Genomic DNA, 23254 nt, shown 5'->3' with positions numbered 1-23254 from the left:
GTCATGGTGGCTCTGCTGTTAAACTTCAGTCACTGGGGCTGAGGGCTGGCCCTAAAAGAGCAAGTGATTTGCCAGGGATCATCCTTGACCTCATGGAAGAGGGAGACAGACTAGAAGAATCCAAAGATATGTCATTTTGTGTGCATCATTCTGCAATTCTCTTAAGATTAATCAACCAATCAACCAGCATTTATTTAGTCATTACTATGTGACAGGCTCTGAGCTAAGTTCTAGAAATACAAAAAAAAAAAAAAAAAAAAAAGGGAGGGGGTAAAAGTACCCTGCCTTCAAGAAATTTACATTCTGATGGAGGGAACAAATAAATAAATTGATATAGTAGAAATACATGCAGAATAGATGGAAAGGCCTTGGATCCTCCATGAGGTTCCCCGGGGCTAGAGAAATTGAAGAAGTATTGTGAGGAGTAAGGAGGCTGGTGGAAGTGATGAAGAAGGAGGGAAAGGAAGGAAAACACAGGGAGAGGTTTCTAGTCTACTAGAATTTAAAGAAATCTTACTGGGCATTAAGTCAAGTTCTTCTTTTTATAAAGTTAAACATTTGTCCAAAGTTCCAAAAGTAACAGAGCTGGAATTTGAATCCAGGTCTTCCTTCTGACTCAAAAATCCAATGTTCTTTCCCCTGCATGTCATTATAAAGGAAATTATGTCTCAGAAGTTTTATAGGTGGTATATATACATTCGTCCATACACAGGCACCTGATATCCTCCACTACAAGCCACACACAAGTAGACACATATAAGGTCTCAATGTATGAAAGCATGCAGATAACACTCACTCTGGTGCAAATGCATGTTCATATGCATACAACTCCATCCTACCACATGTAACATAAAAGCTACAACTCTCAGTGTGTCCAAATAATGTCACTGTCATTTTTGCTTGATTGTTTCAGATATCACACATTAATGAATCTAAGATCAAGGTTCCAGACATTCATAAGTATAGAGATTATATTTTGCACATCATTGTTATTGATTGGTCCCCACCTCCTCTGACTCTTTCTGAGCCCATTTGGTCTTGTCCAAGATACTGAAGTGCTTTGACATTTCCTTCTCCTGCTCTTTTTATGGATAAGGAACTTATTGAGGCAAACCGGGTTAAGTGATGGGGTTAAGGATCACACAGCTAATAAGTTTCTATTTGTGTCAGCTATTGACTTAGTTGGTACTTAATACACGTTAAATTCTGAATATACTTTTTTTTTTATTATAGTAACTTTTTATTGACAGAACCCATGCCAGGGTAATTTTTTTTTTTACAACATTATCCCTTGCACTCACTTCTGTTCCGATTTTTCCCTCCCACCCTCCACCCCCACCCCTAGATGGCAAGCAGTCCTATATATGTTGAATATGTTGTAGTATATCCTAGATACAATGTATGTGTGCAGATCCAAACAGTTCTCTTGTTGCTCAGGGAGAATTGGATTCAGAAGGTAAAAAATAACCCGGGGAGAAAAACAAAAATCAAACAGTTTACATTCATTTCCCAGTGTTTTTCTGAATATACTTCAATGATATGTCAGTGTATAACTTCTATGCATGGAGAGGACATAGCTACTCTGTAAGTAGATATTTTTAAAAGAAAGCACAAAAGAAAGAGGGAAGGAGGGAGGAAGGGAATAAAGCAAGAAAGAAGAAAAGGGAAATACAAATGAAAAAAGAAGAAAGAAAAAGGAAGGAAGGAAAGAAGAAAGGAAGGAATGAAAGACAGAAGGAGAGAGGGAGAGAGGGAGAGAGGGAGGGAGGGAGGAAGGGAAAAAGAGAGGAAAAGAAAGGAAGGAAAGAGGAAGGAAAGAAGGAACTTTCTGTAGTGTGGGATTCTTGAGACTAGAATCTGGGTTGCAGTATCTAGCGACTCAGAAAATTCCCATAACAAGCTTCCGGAACTTAGCAAGTATGTTCCAGGAATAGCTCTTAACCACTAGAGCTATTCCAAAGTAGGATGGATTGCTTGGGGAAGTCATGGGTTCAAACTCTTTGGAAGATTTCAAGCAGGAGTTTGATGACCACTTGTTCGGAAATTATGGAGGGGATGCTCTTCCAGGCATGGGTATAGGCTGCGGAGTTCTCTCGCAAACTCTGCAGTTCTCTCATTCCAGGGCTGTGATGCACAGACCTGCAAGCTCTGGCGCTGATCAGCTCCGTAACTAACGCCACCGAAGCGACTGGGCGTGGGGCTTGAGCAGGTGAACTAGAAGTAGGCAGCGGGCGTGCGTGCTCTCAGAGGGCCCTTTAAGGGGCGGTCCTCAGGTGGTTGGCGAGTTTCTAGTCCACGGTTTTCCCCTCGCTGGCTTTCCCGATCTCTCCGCTCCTTTTCCTCTCTTTCCCTCCCTCTTCCTCCTCCCCTCCTTCGGCTTTCCCCTCCTCCCGGGGGCGGCTCTCACCTGGGCGGACCGGCAGAAGCAGCCAATGAGCTGACGGGGCGGGCCGCAGGGTCCGGGTAGCGGCTGCGACCGCGGCGGTTTGGTCCTGCAGTGCCGGGGGTCTAGTTGGCGGAGAGTGCTGGGGATGCCGGCCCTCAGCCGGACCGAGGCCGCTGCCAACCCGCCCAGGTAACGCAGGCTCCGCCGGACTGACGGACTGACGGACGAAAGGGCAGATGGATGGAGGCCAGAGGCTCCCCCAGAGTGGCCCGACTGCCAGGCAGACCCCCAGCTAGCCCCCTCGGGAGGCGCGTGAGTGGAGGGGGTGGGCGGTGCCGGCAGGCAGGCTGGCAGACTGACGGCCAGCCAGTCGGACAACCAGACAGCCCGAGTATGCCCGCGCCTGAGGTGCCCAGACAGGCGCTGTCTAGTCCTCGCTTCGTCTGGGGGCTCGGGACGCCGGGACGCTCCGCCTGCCCGCCTTGGGAACGGGCGGGGAGCGCAGGAGAGGAAGGGGAGGGGAGGTCGAAGGACAGCCAGGGAGCCCCCTCCTCCGGCTGGCCCCGAGATTGCATCAGCCTCCAAAAAAGTGGGTTTGCCGGAGCTGGAGCAGAAGCAGAAGCCGGCTGTTTCCCCTAACTTACTCAATCCCGGCCTCACTCTGGGCCGCGGAACTCTCTCGAGCTTCGGTCCTCTTCTTTCGCTCTCTCTTTGTCCTTTCTCTCTGCCTGCAGGACTTTAACCGCCTCGGCAGCTCTGCCGGGAGCTGAGATCTGAGCCGGGGGCCCCCGGGGTGGAGGGGGGAGCCCTCAGCCCAGCCCCTGTCCCGAGACCCAGGTTGCGGACAGCGAGCATCCGGCTCTCTCCACTCAGGCAGCTTCTGTGCTGCCCTCTCTGCCCTCCTGGCCTCCCAGTGCCAGGTCAGTCTTGGCTGAGGACCTCGGAGGCCACTTAGCGTTCCTAAGGCATAGTTCCCAAACTGCTTTCTCTCACCTACCACGCCTCTTGGGGTGGAAGAGGGCGGGGGGGGCGGGGGAGAGAGGGGGGGCGTTGAGGACAGGGTCTGCCCGCCGTTTGCTTTTGCACTGTATATAAACACTTTCCTTCGGACCAAGAGGTTACCACCGAGTGCTTGGAATGCCAGTGATGTTTGGCTACTGAGGCCAGGGTGGCGGGACTGGGGTGCTGTGGCTCCTCCGGAACCTCTTGAAGTAGGTTTGAGTGCTGCTCTCTTCCTCCTAAAGCTCCCAAGCCTAGCCCCGAAGTTTCTCCTCCTTGATTTCACTTCTGAGGACAGTGGGTTTGGCGGCTTGACACGACAATAAGGACTAGTTTATCTTGGAAGTGGCCCGAGGCCATGGAGGGGGCAATGACCACACCTTGGTAAGGGAGAAAAGAGACTGGTTGGTTTGGGGATGTAGAAGAGGCAGGTTATATTGAATTTGTGTAGGAAGAGAAGTTGGGCATGTTTGGCCCAAGAGACTCAGATTATCGGAGTTTTGTGGACATAGTTGTCCATTACTAGACCAATCCTAATTCTCTAAAAGAGTGAAGTCGGGAGGGCAACCTGATAACTCTAAAGCTGCAAACACCCGTCCAATTTTACCTCCATATGAAGGCAAGCAGTGACTTGAAGAGAGGGACTCCTTCTCTGGGAGTTTTAGCAAGCTATAAACTCAACATGAACTACTCAATCCCTAAAAATTTATTAAGTACCCACTACGTGCCAGGTACTGTGCTAACTGCTGGGGATACAAAGAAAGGCAGCTAACAGTCCAGGGGGGAAACTAACTATGTGAAATGCCAGACAAAGAGCCAATGCAGCCTTAGACTCTAAATCTTAGCTGTGTAGTGTCCAGTATGAGAGGTAATAATTGTCCTACTATGTTCTGTTCTCTGGATCAGGCAACATTTATGGTGCTGTTCACTTCTGAGCACAAGCTGCAAGGTTATCCAGAAAAGAGTGACTTAAGTATGATGAGGGAACTGAAGACCCTGACTGAAAAGGAAAAAAAAAAACTGAAGAAATTAGGGATGGTTAGCATGCACAAGAAATTTAAAGGAAACATGTTAGTTCTGTTCAAGTATTTAAAAGGCTAATTTATGGAAGGATTGCGCTTCTGCTTGGCTCTAGGAGAAAAAAATTGACTCCTTGCAGAGAAGAGCTAGGCAGAAAAAGCCCCCTTGCAATTAGAGCTATCCCAAAGTGAAATAGGGAGCTGCGGTATATTCTACTACATGCTGGGGTATATCTAAGAGATTCTTGTTCAGATATGAGTTGATATGGCCTGTGAAGCCCCCTAACCAACTCTTGTGATTCATTCTTATCTACTATTCATTCCCTACTAAATTTTGGTCAGGAGGTCTCCTTTGTCTTGACATCCCTTGATTTACTAAGTGCCCTAAGGACACACTCTCCCTGAACCTTACTATCTTGTAGACCGACTAAGTCAGCTTGGAGAGATCTGAGTTGTCCCAGCATGATTTTGGCAGCTATAACGAGATGTTTCTCCCTACCTTCAGGGAACAGCCGCACCTATTTTAAGCAGCTAAAACTGTGCTTTAACCCATTGTTGGACTTTGGCTACTCCATCTGGAAGGACAAAGAGTCTTGGTATTTTGAATCTTTTCTTTTGCTTTGTTTATTGTTGTTAATTAAGGAGGAAGGTTTGAAAGCATGTGCAGGTGGTGCCATTGCTAGAAGACAGTCATTAAGAGTTTTTGATCGGTATCCTGACTTTGCCTGACCTACTCCCGTCTTTGCCTGTGACTTGATGCTACTCCACCAATGCTACATGAAGCTTTCATTTTGCAATCCCAAAAAAGCCTGAATGGATACACTTGAGTTCTGCAGTATGAACAAGTAGCACACTGCTTCACCCTCAAAAACAACACTCATAAGAAAATATATCTGGGAGTAGAGAATCTTGAATCCACATTTCCTCTATTTTATCCCTCTTTTTGCCCTCTCTCTGCACCACCCAGAATTTGACTTTATATTCAGTCAACAACCTAACCTAGGGACAATGGCTCCCACTCCAAGACCCTTAATATCAAGTTAAACCATCAATATGGGCAGTACTTTGAGAGAATGAAATCTTATTCCTTACATGATTATCTCTAAGTGAGCAACTTTAACAGTTTCTGTGTTTAGGACTGTTGTGTTGAATGACCAGTGTAATCCAAAAATAATGTGAAGTAAGACAAAGCCGGAAGAATTATATTGAAAACTACTTGTAAGGAGTATCCTCAAATTCCATTCCATGTTTTTCATGTTATTCTTTGTCTTAGGCACATGTAGGCAGGGGCACAGATAAGTACATCTTGAGATGGAAAGAGAGAACATCTTTCTCCGTGTCCCCCCAGTCACTTGGCTACAAATTTGAGGTCTACTGTTTTTTTCCCATTATATAATTACCAGCTCTTTATTTATTTTTTGGGGGGGAGTTTCTTTTTTTAAACACTTTTATTTAAAGTATTGAGTTCCAAATTCTCCTTCCCCTGCCATGATAAGCAATCAGATATTGGTTATACATGTACAATTGTGTAAAACATTCCCATATTAGTTATTTTTCTACTAGAAGACTCATATAAGAGGAAAAAATGAAAGAAAGTGAAAAATCGCATGCTTCAATTTGTATTCAAACAATATCAGTTCTTTCTCTGGAGGCAGATAGTGCGGTTCATTATTAATCCTTTGGGATTGTCTTGGATCATTATGTTGCTGAGAATAACTAAGTCAATTCTTTGAGAAATATTGCTGTTGCTGTGTGTTATATACTCCTGGTTGTCTTCCCTTCATTATGCATCAGTTCATATAGGTCTTTCCTGGTTTTTCTGAAATCATCCTATTTATCATTTCTTATAGCAGAATAATATTCTATTACAATCACATACCAGAGCTCCTTTAGCCATTCCTCAAATGATGGATGTCCTTTGGATTTGCAATTCTTAGCCTCCGTAAAAAAAAGAGTTGCTGTAAAGATTTTTGTACAATTTTCCCTTTTTTGGATGTCTTTGGGATATGTCTACTGTTTTGAGCATATCAATTTGCTCTTCCCTCAAGGAATTTATAATCTAATTTTGGAAGAGTGGTAGGGAAGGCTTATAATCAAATTACTGTGATTCAAAGTAGAATTGTTAAATGCAAAAGAAATGGAAGTATGGAGAAATGAAGAAAGCGATGAAATGAGAATCTGAGATCCTATTCCAGTCTTGAGTTACATTGGCAAGTCACTTTACATTTCTGGGACTTTAGTTGCTTCCTGTTGAAAATGAAGAGGTTGGACTAGAATGATCTCTAGGGTCTGTTTCAGCTCAAATGTTAATGATATTATGGGAAAGCCAGGAAAAATACTAAAAAAAAGTTTGAGAAGAGAGAGCTCAAAGGCCATGAAGAACAACTTGTCTTAGGTTTGCCCTGAAGCTATAGTTCTCTAGGCTCAGGGAAAAAGGAGGGGGCAGAGCAAGGTCTTGAAAAATAGGTGTTGCTTAAAGGGATGGTTTGTGGAGAGTAACGTGTATGGCAATGGTAGATAGCCTTAGTTGAGATGTTAGACTGTGACTTCTGTACTAATTGGCTCTCCCATTTTGCAAAAGATAGAGAGATCATAGTGTCAACATGGATTGAGCATGATGTTGGTTCACAAATTAAGTTTAGGTAGAAAAGGAAGTGACAGAATCATCCCTTCTTGCAGTCCTGTTACTTGTGACTTGGGTCTCATTCACCAAGTACTTTAACCAGAAGCAAGTGGTTATAGCCTTTTCTCAGAGGAAGAAACAGGTAGGAATTTGCCCATTATCTTAAGGTTCCCTAAGCATATACTTCCATGGTCTTGCCTGGGAACCCCTCCTGGATATTGATATTCCAAAGAGCTTTGCCTCATTTTCAGAATTGGATTGATGTGCCTATGGATGCTGAAAAGTAGGAATGGTGCTGGGAGGCAAGAGCCAAGTTATCGGGTTGGTTTGTTTGGGAAGAAGAACAAATTCAACTTTTGCTGCGTCAGATCTCATCCAGGCCAAATGCTTCCTTCAGGGAAGTACAACTTGATGGAACTAAGCCAAGGCCATGGGAGAGAATGTTATTCTTTATCTTAGGCACATGTAGGCAGGGGCATAGACAAGTACATCTTGAGATGGAAGGGGAGAACATCTTTCTTCCTGTTCCCCAGTCATTTGGCTACATGTTTGAGGTAACTTGTTACTTTCTTTTTTTCTGGGACAATGCTTGGCTTGGGTAGGTAGATGGGAAACCTGGCAGTTGAGTATTGGAAAGGGGTCTGACTCTAAGTCCTTATGGCTTCACTATAATTAGTTGGGAAGTTTCCAGGGAAGAGAAAAAGAGTTGACCTCAAAATAATTGTGGAGGGGCCTGAGGGCCTATTCCCTATTTTCTGAGCTGAGCCTTCAGAGTAGGACAGAACAACCTTGGATGCTTTTCTTCTAGGGAAAGAAAGGAAGAGATAGGGATCCCATAGCTGTAGAGAATGACTATAGAACTTCTAGGTATTGCTGGGCAGCTAACTGCCTTTGGCAATGAGGATTCCGATATTTCTGTCAAGGGAAGTCTGGTTCTTCTCTCTGTTCTCTTCTATTTCATGTATTTTCTGGTTCATGGATTGGGAGTTGAGTATAGAGTGTAATCAACTATAATGCTTCCTGGCTCTGTTAGAATCCTTCCCCCATACCCTATTCCTCACACTGATGAGTTTTATATTCTTGCTTCTTTTTCTGTGACTTTAATCCTGGTCCATGGCCCCACAGCTTCTCACTCCCTCTTGTCTCTCCATCCTTCTTTTCTTACACATGTCTAATTTCTCCTGAATTTTTTCGTAACCTTAAAAAGAATTATTGCATTTTCTGGAAAGAATAATTAATTGAAATCTCCTGTGAATATTTCTCTCTACTCAAGTCTATTCTCAAAAGATGGGCAATAATGAATTTATATGGTCATTGTCTCACAATAATTCAGTGAGGGAAGTGTTAAAAATATGTCCATTTTAAAAGTAAGAAAATTCAGGGATATTGTGACTTATCCACACAAATGTTGCTGCTAAAAATAATAATACCTAAATATTTATACATCACTCTAAGGTTTGCTTTTGCAACTTTCACAAAAAGAAGCCCCTTTTTGTTCTTAAGCACAGACTCCACTGATTTAGGCAGGATGCATGTGCCTGGCACCATGACTAGTGGCTGCCTTTTTGGCCAAGGGCCATTCAGGGGAGATATGCTTCCTTCTGCATTCTTTAGATTGTGAGGAATTCTAGTCTTATAAGCCACAACTCAGTTGGAATGCAGAGTCCTGGCTCCCATTCTGCTCAAGGAAACCTGCTATTGTCCCATAGAATGGCTAGTATGCTCAGGTGTGGACCAAGCACAAATAATAAGATTTACATGACTGAATGAGGAAAGTGCTCTGGAAACTTGAAAAACACTACATAAAGGTAAGCTGTTATTATTACTATTTTTTAGCTTTATTTGCCATTACAAACATACTGATTTGCATCAATGTCATATCTACAGAGTTGGGAAGAAAAGTGTTTCTAGTTAGGATCATGTGGTGTTCAAGATAAAAGTACTCAAGTTCTTAGTGACTTCCAAGCATGCTAGCAATGCTTCCCAAGAAAACTTTTTAGAATACTCAGAGCCCAGGCAGGTGTCCTAACTATGGAGTTTAACCGATAATGCTATTCCTTATAGCCCAAAAGTATTTGTTCTGTTTGTCCAAAGTGAAATAAAAGGGACTTCAGCTTGAAGACTTAAAGTTTATCTTCTCTGGGAATGACTCAATTCCTTCATCTATGCAATGAGGTACTTTCCCAGGTTTGTTTATTTTTTTTGTTTGTTTGTTTGTTTGTTTTTAATGTAACCATGTATAGCAATGCTGAGAGTATTTCAAAGTCTATATTCCCTGCAGTAGGACCAATGAAAATTCACAGGGATTACTTGAGAATGATCCTAGTCATTAGGGTGGAGTTTTCTAGAGGACTAAATATAAACAATGGTTCCTGGAAGTTACCAGAAAAAAAAACCAGTGAAAGTTGGGAATTAAATATGCTAATTCTAGACCTATCAGTAGATTGAATATCTTGGGATTTTAAAAGTTTAATATTTGCTTTCTGGAAAGATGGAGGTACTACATCTCCTTTTTGGAGCTGTGTGAGTAAAAAGTAGCATCAAACCTAATCCATCCTGACTGAAGAAGAGACCAAATTCTGCTTGTCATTATCATCCTGAGTATTCTTTTATAATATATTTTCAAGATATTGGTGATGGTATCATGCGACATGTTTGCCAAATAGAAAAGTTTGTATATATATACACACACACACACACATGTATAGCCATTTTTTCAGATGAAACTATTGAGACTTGGGAAATGTTAAATTCCTATCCTTCAGTCATACAATTCATCAGTTTTAGACCTCAAACTAGCATCTCCTGACCAGTGTTATTTCCATTAGACTATATTGTTCTCCTTTGAAGCTGGAGTATGTTGTTGACAAGTAAAGATTAGAAAGGTTGGCTGGTTATAGTTTAATAATATGAGTTAAACAGTGACCCTGAAGTGCCAATGCTGAGAAAGAAGATCAACTGAAATCAGAATGGGCAAAGTTTACCTGGGAGCCTGACTCAGCTCTTGTGGCACTTGCCAGGCTTGAAGAGTGGAGAGGTGGCTCACTTTGTGAGATGTTCTCACAGATGCATTCCTTCCCCAAACTTTATATGTTTTTGCAAACCTCTTAATTCTGTTTTCCTAATCCAGGTTCCTTTCCACACTCTTGACCCTCCTGTCCAATACTGAATGATAATAATTATTTGTATTTATATAGTTCTTCACGTTACAAAGCTCTTTCCCAATGTATTGCCTCATTTGGAAGACCTCCAAATGACATCTGACATTTGACTTTGTGGTCTGGGCAAACTTACACTTTTCCTTTGGAGTGGACCAAAAGATGAAATACTGAATCTAGGGACCAACTATCCTTAAAAACCCTTTCCATAGTAGGGGAATGTGCCAGATCTTTTTTTTTTGGGGGGGGGGGGGGGGGGAGCAGGTAAGGGACAGAAAAGGAGGGGAAATAACCATTTATATAGTGCCTACTTTGTGCCAGGTACTATGTTAGTAGGAACTTTACGAATATCTAATTTGATCCTTTGGACAATCCTATGAGATAAATATTATTCCCCCCCATTTTATAGTTGAAGAAACTAAGAAAAACAGAGGTCATGTAATTTGTCTGGGGTCATACAGCTAGTAAGTGTCTGAGGTGGGATTCGAACTCAGGTATGGGGAGGTTGTTCCATCTTTCCCATTCAGTTCATTTCATTAAGCATTTATGAAACACCTACCATGTTCCGGGCACTATGCCATTGCTGGGGAGACAAACAAACAGCAGACTGACAAAATCAGTTTCTTCCTTCAAAAAGCCGGGAGATGCAGCATGCATGCAATAAGAAAAGTAAAGAGGAGATGTATACAAAACAATTGGGAAAGGGATGAACAACAGTGGGAATTCAGAAAGATCTCGTGTAGGAGCTAGCCCCGAGCTAAGACTGAAGGGAGCTGAAGATTCTGAGATGAGGCAGTAGAACTTTCCAAGTATAGGAAAAAGCCTATGCAAGATACAAGGTGGTAGGAGATGGAATGTTTCCTAAAGAGAACAATAAGTTGAACACTTTTTGTCATTGAAGATGAAGTAAGTGTAACTAGCCTGAAAAGAGATGAGACAGATTATGAATGTAATGATAGAGGAGTTTGTAGTTTGTTCTAGAGGCAGTAGGGAGTCACTGAGGCTTCTTGAGCAGAAGGACATAGTTAGAACCAAGTTTTAGGAAGGACAGTGCCTAGTCCTTCCTCACTGTTTGTGTCTTGTCTCAGTAATTCTGGATCAGACGTTTGGCCTGTGGCAAGAGCAGGGGTGTAGGACAATTCTCAATGTTACTTAGATAAGGAGAGAGAAGGAAGAGATCTTGCCTTACAAGGGCTCCCTGAGAAAACTATGAAAGCAAAGCAACTACTTAAACAAGGTTTCCCCTTTCCTAATGTTCAGAGAGAAAAACCTCTTTGATGGAAATCTAGGACTGTGCTTAGTCATTAGGTAACTGCATATCCCATTATCCCCAAGCATCTCTGAATTAAGAGAAAAATATCACCTTATATTGAACAGATGGTAATAGCTGACCTGAACCACACATTATGACAGCACCCCTGTTGCTTTCTTGTTTTCCAAAGGTAGCAATGTTCCTTTCACAGGTTGACTAGGCACATGGTCCCCATCTGCTCACAGCTTCTGTTCCTAGCCCATTTTCCAGCTTAGCCAAATTCTTCTAATGCAGTCCTTCAAATGCTGAAAGTCACATTGGCTAATGTTGAAGGAAGAGCTTTGGAGTTAGGACCTTGAAGATCAGATTTGTAGTTTCAGGTCTTTTTTTACATAGCTCTGTGAGCTTGAGGAAGATGTTTAACCTTTTAGGATCTTATGGACTCTTGTCTATATGGTGGCGATTTAGATTAGAAAACAAACTTTGTTTCTTTTGGACAAGATTTCTGGATTGGTGAACTAGTGAAATGCAGTGCAAGCTCTGCCTTAGATTTCAGTAAAGATTTGACAATGTCTTGTGCTGTCCTTATGGACAAGACAAGTTAGAAGATAACTTGGAGAATTTAGAACTGCTTGAATATCCATGATTAGATAGCAGTCAGTAACAGTTCAATGACAGTTAGGAAGGTCTTTTAAAGAGTGAAGCACTCCAGGAATCTATCCTTAGTTCTGTGCTATTTTAATCTCTTTATCTAGAATAAAGACAGAGACAATCATATTTGTAGTTGATCTGAAACTAGATTCAATAGCTCATGACTTATATGACAAAGTCAGAATTCAAAAATTTCTTGACAAGCTATAACAATAAACTGAATTTAATAAGATTTTATTTAATAGTAACAAATGCAAATGCATAATTTTGGATTCAGGTGTATTGTAGAAGACTAGCGGTCTTCTACTGGAGACTGAACACTTGCCAGCTACATTGCAGTTATCATTCTTGTTTTCTATGACTTCTTTTTAATCATCATTTATTTATTTAATCATTTTTTGAAACTCCTTTCTGTTTTGGAATAGCCAAGGTGCTGGCACATTGTAGCATATGCTCCCTGAGGGTTCATATTGTCAAGTTTAATCATGTAAATATGTATGTGGTGGTGAAGGTGAGAAGTGACTGCCGGATTAAAAAGGAAAAAAATGAATAAACATGGTATTTTTCTTTACTATTTATTTGTCTAATACTTTCTATGGAGATAATCAGAAGAGAGATAAGATAAGATTAACTTCGTTTTCTGCTTTCTAGCAGGTGACTCTTCATATTCCTTTGGTTTCTTAGTAAAAGAAAAAGTTAATAGAATGGAAAGATTTAAGAGTCCAGCAACACTGAGCTTGACCACAAGGTCTCTCAGCCTCAGTTTCTTTTTCTGTAAGATGAAGATAGAGTAAGTAATATTATCTATTTCATAGGGCTGTTTGGACTATCTAGTCAACAAATGCTTGTAAAATCCTTGGTGAAACTTAAAAAATTATACTTTAAAAAAAAAAAAACTTTCTTAGGCATTTTTTAGCTGACCTGATGTCAGCTTTAAGAAAATGTCTATGGGATCTGAAATTGCTATTTCATCCCATATTTTCCCTTTGGAATTGATGTGTGTAAAACCATCAGTAAGCATCATATGTAATGGAGACAAACTGCAACCATTCCCAATAAGATCTGGAGTGAAACAAGGTTGCCCACTATCACCGTTACTATTTAATATTGTATTGGAATTGATGTGTGTAATGGTGATTAATGTGAAATGGACTCAAGGTAAGAAAATCCAGAGTTGGAAGTGTTTTTACCATCCAATTCTCTTTAAGATTTCTTATTCTGTGTTTTGAATCCATTGGTTTGTGTGCATATTGTCTCCTTCATTTAAGTATAAGCTCTTTGAAGGTAGGGATTATCTTTTGACTTTTTTTTTTTTTTTTTTTTTTTGTACCCCCAGCATTTAACATAGTAATGACTTAATAGATGCTTGTTGATTGATTGACCCAGTCCCAACTGGAAAATGAGGAAATCAAGGTCCCCACAACTAAAAATTGCTTGCTCAAGGCCATATAGCTTGTTAGTAGGATTAATAGCACTCATTTTGCCCCTGATATGTTCTGTCCAGAGTGCTCTTTTCACTACCCTGGGCGGCCTCCCATCAGCTCTGTTAGCTTTCACTATTATCTCCTGATTACTAATTGAGACACTCACAAAAATAAAGATGCAACTTTCAGCTGAGTTCCCAATCTCTGTTCCCCAAATGCTGAGCACATTCACAGTGAACTCTCCCCTCTTTTTGTATTGGAAGGGCTTGTTCTATTTCAGTCGTCATAACAGGGAAAGAGAAAGTGAGAGTTAATTATGCTGTTTGCAGCCTTTAAGTGAATGTAATTCTGGGTGTGACTTTCAAAAACTTCTCCCTTCAGGCTGAACGTTTCCTTTTCTCATTCCAACTTCCAAGGCAAAAGTGAAAACTAGCAGAAAAAAATGGAATATTAGCTCAAGCATGTGAATGCAGAAAGAACTCCAAGAGAGAGTATGTATCTGCTTCAGTGGAAAAGAAAAACCAGTCACAGGTCTGAGCTTCTGCATCAGGCAGCCTTTCTTCACATCCTAGCCCAGGAACCTGTCTGCCCTGTAGATAAAACCCTTTTCCTTCCTCCCCCTTTCTCAGGGGCTTGGGGCTTCATGGCTGTGCTCCTCAATGCTTATCTAAGCCAGCACTGTGTAGGCGGAGCGTAGATATGAGCTTTGTAATGGGTCTGAAATGGACTAATAATGAGAGAGACAGATTGGGACCAATACGGTGGGTAGGTGGGGTAGGAGTGGGGAGAGGGAGGGAGGGAGAGTTCTGAACAAGAACAAAAATCAGAGGACAGGAGCGAGTTAATCAGAGGAGGAGTTGGTGAGAACAGCTTGGAGAAGGTGACTTAGGCTAGATATCCTTGTAGAGAAATATTTTTGGAGGAAGATTTCTGGTCTGGAGAAGGCAAGGCTTTCGTATATCATATCAAACAGCTCAGGGTACCATATACCAAAAGGAAAGCAATGACATAGGAAAGTCAAAGTTCAAGGAAATTGTGATTGTCCGAGATCGAACAGGTAATGAGTGATAAGAGGAAGAGGCAGAACTGAATCAGGCTATTTGTCTCAAAGTTGAGTGTTCTTTCTACTCTATCCTCCTGCGGATAGAGGTCACGAGGTCCTTCTGCACTTCCCTCCAAGGTTTCTATACCTGGGTAGAGAAAATATAGATGTAGTCCCAAGTAACTCTCTAAGAGGATGAGAGCAGAAAAAATATTGGTTTGCTTTTGTAGAGCAAGTTCCTTGCTGGATGAAATTATCCGGGAAAACAAACGAATGTAATAAACCACTTGTGCTAACTGGCCTTATCGTTCCAGTCTTTAATTGCCTTTGGAGTCAAGAAAAAAAAGAAAGAAAGAAAGAAAGAAAAAGAAAGGATTCAGAATTCATTTCTGAATTCAGAAATAATTTGAAGCTAAATATGGGAAAAAAAAAAAAAAAACCCAGCTGTCATTTCACTCAAAACACTCTAAATCCCTATTTTATCTGTTAAACTGTTTATTGCTGTTTGCTGTGTTAAATAGCCTCTGGGCCAATAAGCCCAGTGATCAGAGCATGAAATTAGTAAAATTCAGGTAATAGACATCCAAATAGGTCAGGGAGTTACATTCACAGAAGTTCCATTCCTTGGCCATAGAGTACCTCCTTGAGAAAACTGAGGGCTAGCCAGGAGATGGCAAATGGACTGGTTCCTTAGTGTTTGGGACTTAATCTTTGACTTGAAAAGATGAGGGTAGCATATGCTACAGGAACGTGACAATCAGTTATATTCCTTCTCTTTTTGCTTTGGGGTTCAGTCTCTATGCTTGGGCCAGCCCCCCTTGCTGCCCATCCTAGCCAATATCTTCCCTCCTACTGGAAGTATTGTGCTGCTCTAGAGTTGAAGGTGGGAAGTGGTTAGGGGGAAGGGTAGTTCTTGCCAGTGTGTGGGTGTATCTGTCTCCACATGCCTTTGTGGGGATGTGGACATGAACATTCTTGCATTAGTTAAACCAGGAGAAAAAATTTGATAGTGTTACTGGAATGATGTTTTTATATTCTTATTATCTCCATTCTGGTTAGTTATGGGAGAACTTTGTGTTTGAGGAGGTATGTCTATCTGTGATCTCAGTGTATCGATCCATCTGTATGGGAACCTTATAGAGCTCACTCTTCCACTAAAGATTGGGTTGCTCTGTCTCCCCTTCTCTCAGTACTTCTAGATTAATCACTGAAAGGGTATACGTAGTCTTTTCTTTTTCTGTTATATTTCAATAGATTTTTCCCAGGGGTAGAAGAGGGAGTAGACTCTAGGAACTCATGTAGACTGGGTGTTTTTTAATTTGTCTTTTTCCCCTTAATAGTTTTATATTTTTCTAATTACATATAGAGATAGTTTTCAATATTCATCTTTGTAAGATTTTGAGTTGCAAATATTTTTTTCTCTCCCTTCCTCTCCTTCTTCCCCAGACATCAAGCAGTCTGATGTAGGGTATATATGTACAATCATTTAAAACATATTTCCATATTAGTCATATTGTGAAAGAAAAAGCAGAAAAAAAGAAGAAAAAACATAAGAAAGAAAAATCAACCAACCCCCCCCAAAAAGTTAAAATAGTATGCTTCAATCTGCATTCAGTTTCCATAGTTCTCTCTCTCTGGATGCAGATGGCATTTTCCATCCCAAGTCTATTGGAATTGTCTTGGATCACTACATTGTTGAAAAGAGCTAATCTTGTTGATCATCACATAACCTTGCATTTATAATGTACAATGTTTTCCTGGTTTTTCTCACTTCATTCAGCATCAGTTTATGCAAGTCTTTCCTGGCTTTTCTGAAATCAGCCTGTTCACCATTTCTTATAGAACAATAATATTCCATTACAGTCATATACCATAACTTATTTAGCCATTCCCCAATTGATGGGCATCCGCTCAATTTCCAGTTTCTTGCTACTACGAAAAGAGCTGCTACAAACATTTTTGCACATGTAAGTCCTTTTCCCTCTTTTGTGAGCTCTTTGGGATACAGATCTAGTAAAATAAGAGAACTTTAGCCCAGACAGACTGAAGAAATCAGTTTCAAGGAAAACCTCAGATGTGATTAGAGCCAGTTTGCAGACTTCCCCAGTCAGATCCATTTAGATCATAAGATCAGAGATTTAGAGCTGGAAGTGGTGTTAGGGTCAAATGAGTCCAATCCTCTCATTTTACAACCAAAGAAACTTAGGATGGTTAAGCAAGCCACCTGCTCATTTCTGCTTGTCTGCAGGCCTCTTTTTGGAGATGTTTGAACTGGTCCTGATGACCAGTCAACAATCTGTGCTGATGAAGACATAGCAAGAATTAAAGTCTCCACCGAGGATCTCTCATTCTGTTTCCAAGCTGTAAACTGATTCCCAACCCCAACTACAGATTTATTTTTCAAAGTCATGTCTTGTGGATATTGGCATTGGCAAAAGTTTTCTCTCTTCTCCTTTCTGGCTGTTCCACTCTTTCCAAACTTTCTCCCTGGAATACAGTACACATTGCCACTTTGATTATGCAAGTGTTCTTCTACAATGAAAGTGAATCTCGGGAACAAAATCTTTGCAGGTGAAGTAAATTACAGTACCTCAGGTACTGACTCACTCAAGTTTGAAATATCAGAAACACAGGAATATAGATTCTCTTACTAGTATCAAATTTGACTCCCCTAAATTTATAAATGAGGATCCTGGAGACTGTAGAAGGCTAGTGGCTGAATCAGAATTAGGACTAGAATTTCCCTTATCTTTGCCTGCCTATATGATGTTGAACAGCTCACTTAATCTCTCAGGTTTCTCATCTCTAAAATGAGGGATTGAACTAGATTTCTTGGATCCCATTTAGCTCTAAAAACATGTTATTCTATATACCTGGCTCTAAATCGGGCCTTCTTTATACTATACTTCCTACATTGTCACTTCATTTTCTTCAGGAATCTTCATTTTATCCCTCTTCTAATCTGTTGTTGCTTTCCGGGAGTGGATCTCTGACATTATTGCCCTCTCTTGCTAGTTTACCCTTTCTTCTAGCTTTCTACCCAGGCTGAAACCTGTGTTTCAACTTCTTAAGTCCATAGAGAAACAAGGTCCTTTTTTCTCTGGATTCCAAGTCTACTTTGCAGGTCAGTTCATCACACACACACACACACACACACACACACACACACTGAAATATACCCAATTAACTCCAGTGGTTCCATGTTACCTCTCAAATCAAATATAAAAATCTATAAATCTAAGACTGTGTGATTCTCTCATTTCTTCTCTCTCACCTCTCACACTGACACAGTTTCTAAGTCTTGCTATTTTTTTCCATCACACTGTCATCTTTCATCTCTTCTTTCTCCTCTCACTCTCCCACCACTTTATCCCAGACCTTTATTCCCTTTCATTAACAACTTCCTAACTATTTTTTCCTAAGATCCCTTCTAACTCTGAGAGTCTCCTTTCTCTCCAATCTATCCTTCCAACCTTCACTGGCCTTTTGCCTTGAAGGTAAATTACAAACCTTTTAGATTAGTATTTAAGACCCTACACATTTTGCCTCCGGCCTATCTTTCCAATCTCATTTAACATTGTTCTCCTTCACATATTCTTTCTCCTTCCTGTCAGACGACTAGCTGTTACTCCCCCTCTCCTGGATTCAGACAACTAGCTGTTACTCCCCCTCTCCTGGAATCCCTCTGTTCCTGACAGCTGAATTTTCTTTCTCCCTCCTCAAATTTTCTTTTAGAACTTTGTTTCCATTTCTATTTGGTCTGTGTAACATTTTGTATTTATTTGGGTACATGTTTTATTCCTCCTATCAGACCATTTATGTCCTTGAAAGCAGGAATTATGTACTTTTTAATATTTTTGTATCCATAGCAAGCACATTGACATCTTGATTTTGCTGAGTTGTTTCAGTAGAATCTAACTCATCATGATCCCATTTGGGTTTTTCTTGGCAAAGATACTGGAGTGGTTTGCCATTCATTTCCTTTTCCAGCCCAATTTACAGATGAGGAAACTGAGGGGTACTAGACTTGCCTAGAGTCACATAGTTAATGTCTGAGGCCACATTTGAATTCAAGTCTTTTTGACTCCAGACCCAGACTCCAGCCACTTAGCTGCCCTCATTGACATTTATCAGGGATTTAATCAGTGTTCAATTGAATTGAATTAAATATATGTTCCTTCCTTAAACAATAGATACAATCAAAGCAAATGCAATGTATTAGTAAACTTCTGAAGTTTTCTATAACAACAGATTCTCCCCTCCCCCGTTTTTCATATCAAATGTCTATTGTTTACCCTGCCTTCTATATGCCAGTGATTCTCAGCTTAGAGAAATGGCATGTTTGTCAATCTGTGTGTGCCTCATTCCAAGAGGTGGTGATCCCAGGAAACTACTGGCTTCAGGATGGGGACGCTGGGACCATAGTTATCTTATAGTATATAGTATATACCCATTATATGACCTTAAAAATATATACCCATACTTAACCATCGCACAAATTCTCCCACTCAGTAATGAAAGGGTTTCTGAGGACTCGGAGCCCCAGAGAGAGGGGGGAGACTGAGCAAGAGATATCTGTGGCTTTCTTTGTCCTGAAGCCACTAGCCTTTTTTTTTTTTTTTTTTTTTAATACAGGTTTACCTTAACCAAAGTTATTGTTTCTATGAAATGATGCTAAAGTAAGTGAGACAATGTTACTGGGTCAGTCACTTCCAACAACAGAGATATAACTGTTTTATTAATGACTTAATTTTTTAACTGCCATGCTCCTAGTCCCTTTCTGGTGGAGGGAATTTTAGGCAATATTAACAGGTTCATGGGTATTCTGCTGAACTTGAGGTCACAAAGTGGTTAGAGACTCCTCCGGAACCAAGCTAAGACAAGTGGTATATGTACTCAGGCACAGGAAGAAAATCCCTTCCCCTGCTCTTCCTTCCCCCATCTCTGTTCCATTGGGAATCTTTCTGTAAAAGTTTGGTAACCAGCAGAGAACATTGATAGCCAATGAAAAAAGAAGACATCTGGGAGTCTAAGACTTCCATAGTGATGTAGCCTTGATGTAACCTCTTGGCTGCTCCCTCTCATTCCACACGATTGCTTCATAAACAATGAACATAGTTTCGAATTGCTTCTTCTCCTTAAATATACTCAGAGAATAAAGATGCTGTGTGGGTGTATAATATTAAAGAACAATGGATCCCCTGCTGCCTTCCTCCTCCTGTGGTTCAACTGATATAATTTCTAATGGTTCAGAACAAATCTTAGGCAGGGTAAAGTGTTACAGGGCATACTTTGGCCAAAAAAATTTTTGTATAATTTTAATGTTATCTTTAAGGAGAAATTAGAGCATTCTGGTTCTAGGAATTGTTCTTTGGATCATTCTTGTCAATAAAAAAAATTCAGTGTTTATAATAATAACATGTTTCTTAGATACTTAGTTGGGTCTGTAATTTCATAGTATAGTGTATTATAAATCTGATGTGGTGTCATCCCCAAGACTTATGTGCGCCAGGATTTCTATAGATTATAAGATGTAAAGCAAACCAAGGCCTGCTGAAGGAGAGAGAAAGAGAAGCTCAGTTCCTCAGTCTCTTGATACCAAGTCCATTCCTCACTCTTCGCCATCCTTGTCATCCTTCTGTTGTTCTTGATGGCACACTTTCAAGCTCTCCACTGACTTTAATAGTAGCATTAAAGTTTTCCTCTTTATTCCATCACCTATACCATCTTTGATGACTTCAACATCAAGAACCCTATTAATTATTAACCCTAATTCTAGACTTATTTTCCCATTTTTAGATAGCTCTCTGCTCCAAATTGCATTTCTGTCCCCTGCCTTGCCCTTGTCCTGATGGCCTGACAAAAATTTGGCTTGCACAAGCTAGTTGAATACAGCCCAGATAATGCTCTTATCTTCTAGAACACTCCCCTGAACTTATAAAATGACTTTTGTTGATAAGCATCTTTTTTTATTTTCTTGTCTCCCAAAGGTCCAGGACCTCATAGTTCTTTGACCTTTTAAGTTACCATGATCTTCATCTCTACTTTAGTTAGTACCAAGCATGGTCAGCTTGGACTCCATCATCTCCTGGAGTAGTTACTCCACTTCCTTCTCAGACTCTGACCTGATCTCCAATATTTTTTCTTCTCCTTTACTCATAGTGACCCTGTTCCACCTCCTCATACTAACTTCCAGCATTTTGACCCTCTCTATTCTAATCTATCTATTCCCTTCTAACTTTATTCATGTCACTTATCAGCCTAAACCCCATGATGGTTTTTTTTTTTAATAATCTTGTTAGCATTTAAATTTTTTTTTGCTCTTCTCACTCTGTTGTTACTTGCATTTTGCTTTCTTTCTCAGTTTTCTTTTCCTTCCTTCTTGGTCTCATTTTTCTTTTGCAGCAGGATAACTGTATAAATATATAAACATATATTGGATTTAATAATATATTTCAATATATGTAACATGTATCAAACTCCCTGTCAGCTAGGAGAGGGCAAGGAGGTAAGGTGGGGAAAATTTGGAACAAAAGGTTTTGCAAGGGTCAATGTTAGAAAAATTATCCATGAATATGCTTTGCAAATAGATAAATTATTTTAACAAAATCTTTTGCTCCCTTAATCTTCCTCTGTAAACACTTAACATTCTCAGCCTTGAGCACCCTCTTCCATCCATTTATTTCTTCTGCTTTTGAACTGCTAAGGGTTGTTGGATAAGTCCACAAAGTCAACCTAATCCACTATAAATTCATATTTTCTATCTTTAGACAGGTTCTTTCTATTACTTAGATATTATAGACTCATTGGATTCTAAGAAACCATCAAGTCAAGGGGATGGATACTTATATTTGAGTGGTTACATGACATTATAGACGAGTTCTGTATGGCAAATTCACATTTACCTTTGAGTCTTATTAGCTATGGACCTTTGAACAATAACTTACTTCATCTCTCTGTACTTCAGGTTGCTTATCTGTAAAGAGGGAAGAAGAAGAATACATGTAGTACCAAATTCATTGGAAAACTCAAGTGGCATAATGTATGTAAAGTACTTGTTAAACTTTAAAATGTTAATAATCAATAATAACAAACTTAACCTTTTAATACTTGTAAGAATCCTTAACAAATAATCATCTGGATTCTGCTTGAACACTTCCAGTGATAAAGAAATTAGTACTTCACACAGGAAACCATTAACTTTGTACGAAGTTCCAGCTTTGTATTAAGCTGAAATTTGCTTTTACCCAGTAGTCCTGGTCATGCATCCTAGAATTCCACAGCAATTAATCTGCACTCCTACGTGCCAAATATTTGATGATATCTAGCATATCTTCTGCTAAACCGTTTCTTCTATAGCATAAGCCTCCTTAGTTCCTCCACCTGTTCCTCCTGTGACATAGTTTCAAGGCCCCTTTCAATTCCCATTGCCCTCCTCTTGACATGATCCAGTTTATTAGTGCCCCTTTTAAATTATGTTCAGGACTGAAGACAAACTCCAGATGTAGCATGATCTGTGCATAGCCCTGAAGGAGGATTATGATCTTTTTCTGGAAATAATAATAGGAACAATAATAATAAATACTAAAATAATTTTTTGTAGTGCAGATCTAAGTCATTCTCTTCTTCAATAAATTTCTTTGCCTCCTTAATACTTCTAGGATCAGATAGAAAGCCCTTTGTCTGACTTTTAAAGCTTTTTTTTACAACCTGGGCCCAACCTATCCTTTCAGGCTCTTTGCACCTTGTTCCCCCTCCTTACAGTCCAGTCAAATTGGTCCTCATTTTCCACATGTGATACTTTATGCCTTTGGACAAGCTAACCTCCAAATGTGGAATTCTACACCCACCTCCCCCACCTCTCCCACCCCCACCCCGTCCATTCTCTATCTCAGAGAATTCCTCACTTCCTTCAAGTACCTCCTACACAGAGCCCATCTAATTTAATCCTCTTCCTCCAACGTTGTTGCTGTCTTCCCCTCCCAGATTGATTTCTTTTTTATTTCTTTTCCTTCCTTCCTTTCCTCCCTCTTTCTCTCTTTGTTTGTTTCTTTTTCTTGTTTAAAAAAAAAAAAAGGCCACTCTTTGCTTAATTTCTTTTTTTTACCTAGCCTTAATCCCTGAATGGGTGTTGCCTCAGTTAAATTGGGACCTGAAAAAGACCTTAGCTTAAAAAGACCAAGGCCTCCCACTGTATCCAAAGCCATCTCCAGTTGTCCTGATCTATATCTTGCCACTGGACCCAAATGGCTCAAGAGGAGAAAGTAAGGTTGGTGACTTTGCACAACCCTCCCTTCCTCAAATGCAGATCAAACCACAACACAAAGTCCATCCTAATTTAACTTTCCCCTACAACTGCTAGTAGTTACCCTTTCAAACCACTTTGTATTTTAAATTTTAAATTTATTCTGTATATAATTGTTTTGTGTACACATATAGGTACATAATATCTCTCCCAATAAAGTAGAAGCTGCTTTAGAGCAAGTTTTCATTTCTTGTCTTCATATTTCTAATGCTTAGCACAGTGCCTGCTGCATAAGTCCCTTATGCACAAATCTTCTTAAACTTTTCCCACTTGCAATCCTTTTTCGCCCAGGAAATTATTACTTGACCCTGGGTATATAACTATATAAAATAGGTTTACATATCAAACATTTACTGATAATAAATCATAATTTTGCAGCCCCCACATTCAATTAT

General features: G+C 40.2%; 1 protein-coding gene across 6 annotated transcripts in view; it reads left to right on the top strand.

Moving 5' to 3' along the window:
• The first annotated feature begins 2347 nt into the window (after positions 1-2347).
• The window catches only part of GRAMD2A (GRAM domain containing 2A), an 82152-nt gene continuing 61245 nt past the window's right edge, over positions 2348-23254 (top strand). For 4 of the 6 annotated variants that reach the window (XM_031956330.1, XM_031956329.1, XM_031956331.1 and 1 more), the window contains exon 1: positions 2351-2575. In XM_031956330.1, coding sequence (XP_031812190.1) covers positions 2532-2575 — 44 coding nt within the window. In that variant the 5' untranslated portion in view covers positions 2351-2531. Of the gene's footprint in view, positions 2576-6283; positions 8836-23254 lie in introns of those variants that run through there. The other 2 variants (XM_031956328.1, XM_031956333.1) reach the window with 2 other exon arrangements.

This window comes from Sarcophilus harrisii, chromosome 2 (genome assembly GCF_902635505.1).
Source record: "Sarcophilus harrisii chromosome 2, mSarHar1.11, whole genome shotgun sequence".
NCBI classification, from domain to species: Eukaryota; Metazoa; Chordata; class Mammalia; order Dasyuromorphia; family Dasyuridae; genus Sarcophilus; species Sarcophilus harrisii.
Note: the sequence above shows the minus strand (reverse complement) of the source record. Positions and strands in the feature narration are given on the sequence as shown.